This window comes from Ochotona curzoniae, unplaced genomic scaffold (genome assembly GCF_017591425.1).
Source record: "Ochotona curzoniae isolate NIBS_2020 unplaced genomic scaffold, NIBS_Ocur_1.0 scaffold_2453, whole genome shotgun sequence".
Classification (NCBI taxonomy): Eukaryota; Metazoa; Chordata; class Mammalia; order Lagomorpha; family Ochotonidae; genus Ochotona; species Ochotona curzoniae.
The window spans coordinates 27,600,303-27,609,088 of NW_024467094.1; the positions used below are offsets into that span (position 1 = coordinate 27,600,303).

General features: G+C 54.5%; 1 protein-coding gene across 1 annotated transcript; it reads right to left on the reverse strand.

Moving 5' to 3' along the window:
• Nucleotides 1-2,804: 2,804 nt before the first annotated feature.
• On the reverse strand, nucleotides 2,805-8,349 carry TMEM92 (transmembrane protein 92). The gene is made up of 5 exons (XM_041000966.1): nucleotides 8,266-8,349; nucleotides 4,143-4,279; nucleotides 3,825-4,020; nucleotides 3,455-3,622; nucleotides 2,805-2,858 (listed from the first exon to the last, which is right to left on the reverse strand). The coding sequence occupies exons 1-5, from the start codon at nucleotides 8,347-8,349 to the stop codon at nucleotides 2,805-2,807; spliced, it is 639 nt and encodes a 212-aa protein (XP_040856900.1).
• Between the last annotated feature and the right edge of the window lie 437 nt (nucleotides 8,350-8,786).

Genomic DNA, 8,786 nt, shown 5'->3' on the forward strand with positions numbered 1-8,786 from the left:
GCCACATACCCCATGGCTGTCAGGAGTCTTGTGTAAGTTTGACCTGTGGGCTTCGCATGTTTCATGCATGTCCAGCAGGTGCCCAATGTCCATTCTTTGCTTATCCCCTGGGTTATCTAAGTGTCATGTGTGTGCTACATGTCTGCTTCCTTCTAACTTTTTCCTCATAGCAGGGCTGATAATGTATTGATTGACATGGATCAAAGGTCACAAAGTGAGAGGCCAGCACTATGGCGTAGTAGACTACGCTACTGCCTGCGGTGCTGGCATCCCAATAGGCACTGGTTCGTGTCCTGACTGCTGCACTTCCAATCCAGCTCCCTGCTTATGACCTGGAAAAGTAGTGGAGAACAGCTCAAGTCCTTCAGCTTCTGCTCTCATGTGGGAGAGCTGGAGGAAGCTCTTAACTCCTGGCTTTGGATTAGCTCAGCTACAGCCTGGATTTGGGGAGTGAACTAGCAGATGGAGGATCTCTCTTTCTCGGTCTCTCCTCTCTGTAACTCTGCCTTTCAAATAACAAGAAAATAAATCTGAAAGAAAAAAAAATCACAAAATGAATCTATAACCGTGTGAGTTCCCTATATGTCCCAGCCGCCATGTTTGCCTAGCAGAGCGATCACTAACATTTTCCAGGTAGTGAATGTCACAGACCACCCTCCCCACCCCAGGACAACTTGCACAGCTCTTAAGGCCCTGCTTGGGACGCCCACATTCCACATTTCAAATGGGAGTATCTGGACTCAGGCCCCAGCTCTGCTTCTAATTCCAACTTCTTGCTAATTCACACCCTGGCAGGTAGCAGGTGACAGCTCACATACTTGGGTCTCTGCCAGCTACGTCAGAAACACATGGCTACAGCCTGGCCCAGCTCTGCCAATGCTGCAGGCATTTGGGGAGTGAATCAGTAGATGAAAATTTCTCTCTCTCTCTTTCTGTGCATCTGCCTTTCAAATAAACAAAAATAACATAAGCATCAATCAGAAAATCTTGCTTGTCTTCAAAACAAAACACATCACCGTGCTTACAATTGGCTGCCTCCTTCCTGTTCCCTGGTGCCAACAGCTGTTAAGTGTGGTGAATGTGGTTTGCTTCATATCCTACTAGGTCTTACCATCATCCTTGCAAAGAGAGTACTCAGGCTCATAAAACATGTGCTGGAGGATCACCTTACAGGTGGAGATCTGAGGTTTGCATGCCACAATCTGTGCTTCCTCCGTAACAGTGAGAAGCTGACCTTGTGCCAAGAAGTGCTGCAGGAGCCCTCCATTCTTTCCAGAATGGCACACTCACAGAAAGGGTACATCTGCTTCTTTAGCAGACACTGGTGAATCAGGGTTTTCATTTCGCTCAGCTACACAGGGGCGGTGGGCGGCTCTGGGAGTGCTTTGGTCTGAACCTTTTTGAAGGCTCCTTCCTAGAAGTGGGATGTCTTGGTCAGGTGCACTTTCCATTTTCCTGGATGTCCACAGCCAAGCATGGGTATGGGTCTCACATCTGCCAGGAGCGTGTGAATACCTGTGACCCAGGTGAGTGGGGCCAGATGGCCCTCTGGGAAGATCACGTCCTTCCCACTCCCAAACACATCGACCCAGAGAGCCACAGAATGGGGTCATTCCTGCCATCAGGTTCCTACAACACAAAGCTTCAGGTAGATACTTTCTTTTTTTAAAGATTTATTTATTTTTATGTGAAAGGTAGAGTTACAGAGAGAAGGAGACACAGAGAGAGAGATCTTGCATTTGCTGATTCACTCCCCAAATGACGGCAACAGCTGTAACTGAGCTGATCCAAAGCCAGATGCCTCCTCCGGGTCTCCAACGTGGGTGCAGGGGTCCAGGGACTTGAACATCCTTCTTTGTTTTTCCAGGTGATAAGCGAGGAACTGGATCAAAGTGGAGCAGCTGGGACTTGAACCAGCGACCTTATAGGATGCCAGTATCACAGGCAGAAGATTAGCCTGCCATAACATGGCGCCAGTTAGGTGGCCACTTTTCAGGCTACTCTGCTGCTGCCAGGGAGGAGCATTTCAAGGGTCTGTGGCTTCTCTGATAAAAGAAGGACAAGGCCCTGGCCAAGGGGCAGTCCATCTGTTCAGCCTCCTGTGCTGCTTTGGGCACTGACTGGAGTGCCAACCACTATGACACCAAGCACCCAGAGTCTCCTTTTCCTACCAGTGGACCCTCGTAAGCGGAGAGAAATGTCCACTGAGAGTTGGGCTCATTCTCCCACTGCTGATTCAGGTGCCATCTTGCCAGAGACTACGGTAGCCCTGGACTGCATGGGGAGCCTCCACCCTGGTAGCCTCTGGCCTTGCTATGGCCCCACCCGTGGGCTATACAAGGGCACAGTGCAAAGGCAGGGATGAGGGGGCGCCTGCCTGGACTATGAGCCACAGGCACCAGGACCCTTTTCTTTCTGCAAGACCTGGCCTGGGCTTCCAGCCTTTACCTGCTATAGCCTGAGGGTGGAGGTGGGATGAATGCTCACTAGGGCCTGCCCCATGCTACAGTGGCATGATGGTTACCCTCGCAGGTGGAGCTGAATGGCAGCTTCCAGGGCTCCAGGAGGGCTTGCAGAGCAGGGCAGTATCAGCCTTCTCCATACTCCTCTCGTCTCCAGGTACAGCTCCAGGGTGCAGCTGATCAAGATCTCCTAGGGCCCCAGCCCCACCCACTCGCCTCTCCTGGCCTGATGCCCAGCCCCACCTTCCCCAGCAGGTTGTTTGCCAGCTCTCCCTTTCTGCCAACTTCTCACCAGCCCCAGGGGAGGTGCCCCATACATCCGGGGACAGCAGTACAAGGACGCTACAGGGAATGCTGCAAGGTGAGGACCTGCCACATCGTCAGGCTCTTCCATACCTGCAACCTCAAGGGACAGGAGGCTGAGGCACCTGCAACAAGCCCCTGGCCGAAGGTGGCTTGGGGAGCGCTCTCTATTGGGGGGGTGGGGAGGGTCGGCACAGCATCCTCCCCTTCCCCCTGCAGCACCTGGATATCCCTTCCCACCTCTTCCCACAGCCAGAGGCAGACTTGCAGCTACAGGCAGCCGCCATTTGGTGAGGACATACCAAAAGTGTTTGGTATGTGTTGAGGTTGGTTACACTTGGGCCTTCTCTTTTCAGGTGGAACTGGAAGACACTGCTCACAGTTCACCCAGTCCCATTTTCCACAAGGCAGACATGTCTCCACAATAGCTGTGAGCTGGCTGGCTTGTCGAGATCTATTTACCTCCAGAGATGGGGCACTCACTATCCCATAGAGTAGCCAATGATACGACCAGACCCCTCTAGTTTGACCAGTTGCCTTCCTGGCTGCCTCCAGCTCAGGGAAGGGGCAGGTTTTGTGGCTCCAGCCCAGCCCTCAAGGTGACAGAGGCAACTGGAATGGAACCCAGAGGCAGGAAAAGCAATAAGTTAAATCTGAGGACAGCCAGAGGCTGCAGATGGCTGAAGCACTCCCAGGTGGCAGAAGTCTCTGGCTTGCTCTGGGAGGGATGAGGTCGAGGTGACTAAGAAGGCAGGGTTGTCGATGCCCTCTGGCATTTCGGTGTGGTCTTCTGGCGTGAGGCTGTAGGGCGGGGGCGGCTCTGTTGGGGTTGGATCCAGGGCAGGCTTCAGGACAATCTGCAGAATAAGAAGACCCTCAGGGCCCAACTGAGCCTGGGTACTGGGGCACAGAGGCTGTGGTGGTGGCTGGTGGCAGAATCCCCAACCCCCTGCCCCAGGGTATGGTGTCTGTGAAGCCCTCTGGACCCTGCTGATCCAGAGAGCTGGACACCAGTGAGGGACAGCCAGCCCAGCACATACCAGACACTGGGACACCCACCTCACTGTAGGGGGGTGGGGGATCATAGGTAGACACCCAGACTCTTTCCACAGGGACCGTGGAGGGCACTTCCGGGGGCCCCTGGTGCTCCATGGTGGGGTCCCGCTCTGGATCTCTGCAGTTGCGACAAAAACGCTTGGCCAGGCCACAGATGCACAAGATGGGCAGGAGCACCAGGAAGATGATGACGAGGATCCTAGGTGGGGACCAGCGGTGTCACTACCCCATGTGCCCAGCCCAGCCCGCTACCCTGACCTCCGAGGTCCAGGCCTGTCCAGTGGGGACCAGGACCCTCAGGGGACTATGCCCTGTGCTCACCTCAGGGCGCCAGAGAAGAACTCAGTCTCCGGGCAGCAATTCTTCCCACAGCACTGCAATCCCTCCGGGCAGGTGCTGATCAGGAGAAAGGTGAGGTTGTAGATGCCAGGGATGAAAGGTGGGAAGACCGTCCTCCCCTAAATACAGGCATAAACCACTGTTGGGGAATAGGGGGTGTGGGCCTCCGCTCAGTTCCACAGGAGGACCTGAGGGCTGGGATTCAGACTTTGCTTCTGCTCACAACTAGATTCCGGCTCTTGTGCTAGGTTCTTGCTTCCTATGGGGTCTCACTTTGCTCATCTGGAAAATGGGTATCATGACTAGCTTGTTGACCCTGGGGGTTGAGCTGCAGTGGCTATGACATCACTCATTTGGCTTTAAGGACAATGCAGAGAAAGAAGCAATGGGAGGGACCAGGAGCTAAGCTAAGGAGCAGTGAGCATGATGGGGGCCCGTGGAATAGAAGGGCAGAACAAAGTGCTTCAGGAATACACTGTACCTATTTGACAGAAATACTTTCCTGCTAAGATCCCCATCTGGCCTCTTAAAATCTGATGAGGGAAACACAGTGTGATGGCTCAGTGGCTAAATTCTTGTCCTGCATGTGCCAGGATCCAATATGGGCACCAGTTCATGTCCCGGCTGACCCACTTCCCATCCAGCTCCCTGCTTGTGGTCTGGGAAAGCAGTCGAGTACAGCCCAAAGCCTTGGGACCCTGCACCTACATAGGAGACCCTGGCTTAGGATCAGCTCAGCTCCAGCTGTGCTGTCACTTATTGAGTGAACAAATGAATGGAAGATCTTTCTGTAACTCTGCCTTTCCAATAAAAATAAATCTTAAAAAAAAAAAAAGATCTGACGAGGGGACTTCAACAAGTTTGTGGAAGAAGAAATTAAAAGATGAATTCAGGACTGACACAGTGACTCAACTGGCTAATCCTCTGGTTCTAGTTCTGGCTGCTCCACTTCTAATCCTGCTCCCTGCTTGTGACCTGGGAAAGCAATGGAAGATGCCCCAAGTCCTAGGGCACCTGCACCCATGTGGGAGACCTGGGAGAAGTTCCAGGCTTCAGATGGGCTCAGCTCTGGCCATTGTGGTCATTTGGGAGTGAATCACTGGATGGAAGATCTTTTTTTTCTCTCTTTTTCTCTCTGTAAACCTACTTTTCAATAATAATAATAATAATCTTTTAAAAAGGAAGGAAAACAAGCAGATGACTTCGCAGGGTGGATGTTCGGCATCCTGGTAGAGATGCCCGCATCCCATGTCAGAGTGCTTGAACTAACCCTGACTCTGGCTCTTGATGTCGCTTCCCTGCAGCCCCCAGGAGACAGCAGATGAGGACTCCAGTGATTGGTCCCTGTCACCCACATGGGAGACCTAGGTCGGGTTCCCAGCTTCTGCCCCAGCTCTGGCTATTGGAAGCATTTAAACAGTGAACCAATAGATGGATAGCAGGTCTCTCTTTCTCTCCCCCCTCCACTGCTCACCTCTTGAATAAACAAATGCTTTAAAAAAAATTTTGTGGGGTGCAAAAATTTTTGAAATCCACACATGTCCTTCCCAAAGATCATGGGAAAATTATGCCTAGATTTCAAAATTGTTTGTGCCAACATAAACCTGCCTTTACATTCCACTTTTGCACAAGTTTTTTGGGTCCCCCTTGCATATTTAGGTCACACAGAGTCCCTGCTCAGTCCTGTAATGGCTGTGAGAGGGATCCCCGATAGTCTGTCCCACTCCCCATAAGTGGTTGATTTGGGGGTTCTCCTTGTCTGTTTGGGGAAAATTAGAAGGCTGGTTTCCAGCTGGAATGGGAGTGGGAGAGGACACCAGCTGAGGTGTGTGCTCCCCATCCGACTGAGGGCATGATGTGGGCTGTCCCTTCCCCATCCTCCCCAGACTGGAAATTCAAGCCCCAGGCCCAGACTTACGAGGAGCGGATACATTTGGTTGCAGCCTGCAGAGGAAAGGCAGCAGAGGTCAGAGGTCATCAGAGAACAAGGGCAAAGGCCTTAGCTCAGCAGTTACTCAGGCACCCCATACATCTAGCTTCTCCCAACCTGACCTCACACATCCATACATCCCCAGGTAGAAGCCCAGAACCCAGCTAACCAGAGCTCTCCTCCTTTCCCAACACCTCCCCTCAGTTCACTCCCCTAAGGGCAGAAGCTCACCCCCCTCCAGATCATCCTTCCAGTTCTGAGTCCATGACAGTCATGGTCAAGTGCGCCAAGACTGTCTTCACCCTCACCCCTGTCACTGTAAACACGACAGGAAGGAGGACTCCAGCTGGTGCACACAGCTGGTCACCTCACCCCCTTGCTGGAAGCCCCCTTCCCCTCAGCATCCTTTCCCCTTGCTTTTCACATCCACCTGCTGTCCCACCCCACCTGGAGAAACGACAGCTGTGCAGAGCTGCCAGGAGCACCCCGCCCCCTCCCCATGGCCTCCCTCTCCCTTCTGGGAGCTCTAGCCCTGCAGGGTGGCCAGGCGTCCTTACCATCCTTACCAACTCAGCCATTCCAGATGTGTGCAAGGCTGGCTCCGGCACCAGCCACTCCCCCACAGCACTCCCCTGCCCCTAACTGCTTAACCTTTCTCTCAGGTACTCCCCTACCACATGGCATACTCACTGACTGTGCTCCTACTCAGAGGAATGCAAATCTGAGGGTAGGGATTTTTGTTGACTTCAGCATTGTTGAAAATCCAATGGTCAAAATACCTGAATGAGCTTTCAAGAGTTACCTGGTTGCATCCTCCCCCAGGTGGGGGAGGTGGATGCAGGGGTGCAGGAATGGGGGTGATGTCTGTTAGTGGACCCCACCCCCTTGGGACATACAACTAGGGCTCAAGCAGAGGGAGCTGATTTGGCAAGATCACTAGTATCTTGATACCTTTATTTAAAGTATCACTTCAGTTGCTAAGGACAACAGGCGAGTTGATTCCTGAGCTTGTGCCTCGTCACAAGCTTTGTCCCTCAGTGGGGACAGGAGCAGGAGGACATCTTGGCAGGCTGGCGCAGAGGGCGTGGGGCCTCCTACATCACAGAGCTTGAGGGAAACCCGGCCGCCCAACACTCAGCAGCACCCCTTCCTCTCAGGTCCCTTCTCGGTCCCTCACTGTCTCTCTCCAGGACCCAGACTATCTCCCCATTGACTCCCAGGGTGATCTGTGTAAGGTGGCTCAGAGCCTGTTTTTCATGGTAACCCCCAGCTAATGTCCTGCCAACAGGGCACCGACAGCACCTATCTACCACCAAGGGATGTGCAACCCAGCGCTGACACAGACACCTACCGACTGTCCCTCTCTGAGCAGGGACATCACACCCTTGAACCTGGCTCTGCAGATGGATTGGCTGCTGCAGAGAGCACCCAGTTCAGCCCAGCTGCACCCAGCGACCCGGGCAGCAGGCCTGGCACAGCTTGACCTCTGATTCCCAAAGGGAAGTATGTTACAGAGGCGTGTTCTAGACTCATGTCGATCTGCATTATGATCTCCTGAGCCGAGCCTGCTGGCATGTCTCACCTCAGGTGGAGCTTTGGCGGAAAGAGCAGGCTTGGGGCAGCGCTCAAAACCGGCCTCACTCTCCCATGCCCCACTCCAGAGATTACCCCAAGCTTGGGATCTGGCAGCCAGGATTCGTCCTGCACCACCTGAGGTCTTACCCTCTCTCCCAGTAGAGAGCAGGCAGGCTCCTCTCTGCCCCCGGGCACGGGCGGAGAAACCGTCCCAGAGAGGTCGGGGCTGTCCCCAAGGTCACCCAGCACTGCAGTGGGGAGCTGGGGACATGGCCGGCCCAAGTGTTTGCACCATTGGCCCTGCTTTCTTGCCCAGAAGGCAAGGAGCTGGAAGGAGAAATGAAGACTACTTACTATTGGGGTCAAAGTCTCCTCGAGGTGGAGGCCCTGGGTGTCAGCCCAGAGGGGCTCCCCGTTCCCACTACACAATGCGTACCAAAGAAGGAGGACCTGGGGCTTCCTCAAAGCCTCCTCTACTCCTCTACTAGAGAAAGCAGGTTGCTAACTGGGTCTGTTCAGGGAAGAGTCTGCAGAGGGGCCTCCGGTAGCACGCCCCGTCCCACGAGGCAGGGCAGGGCCGGGAAAGTGTGGCAGCCTTACCTCGAAGGCGCTCGCCTGTTGGAGGCCGGCCAGGAGGCCAAGCAGCATGGTGGGCGCAAGGCCGGGGACCCGGGCGTCCGACATCCTGGCCTGGGGGCCCCTGAGCTTCCGTGTGTATGGGGAAAGAGGGAGAGGCGGGGCCGCGACCTCTCCCACTGCTCTCCACCTATGGGGCCCCGCCTTGGGACGGGGGCGGAGCCGATGCACCTGGCATGGGCGGGGCCGGGAAGGGAGGAAGCAAGGGGAAGAATAGAGGAAAGGTTGGATTGGGGACTTGGTAGGTGAGAGATGCACTGATTGAACACCCCCGCGGGGCCAGCTCCAAACGGCAGAGTTACATCTTTATCCAACTCTCAGTGTAGTCGACCCCAGGGAGCTGAGCTGCACCTGGGGCAGGGTCGGTACAAGGGACCCCCGTGCTGGGTGGTAAGAGGACCAGCAAGGGTTTTGCTTCTCGGCCGTGGAAGGAAAGCAGGGGACCGAGACTGTGGGTCCGGGGCGCGGCGCCAGTGCAAGCCTGG

What these genes read in the sequence shown, in the direction of transcription:
- TMEM92 (XM_041000966.1), bottom strand. Translation starts at nt 8,349, where the DNA reads ATGTCGGACGCCCGGGTCCCCGGCCTTGCGCCCACCATGCTGCTTGGC. An exon ending in TTCTTCTCTGGCGCCCTGAG is followed by an intron (nt 4,021 to 4,142) that starts GTGAGCACAGGG and finishes GTCCCCACCTAG; the next exon opens with GATCCTCGTCATCATCTTCC. An exon ending in CCCCACCCCCCTACAGTGAG is followed by an intron (nt 3,623 to 3,824) that starts GTGGGTGTCCCA and finishes CTTATTCTGCAG; the next exon opens with ATTGTCCTGAAGCCTGCCCT.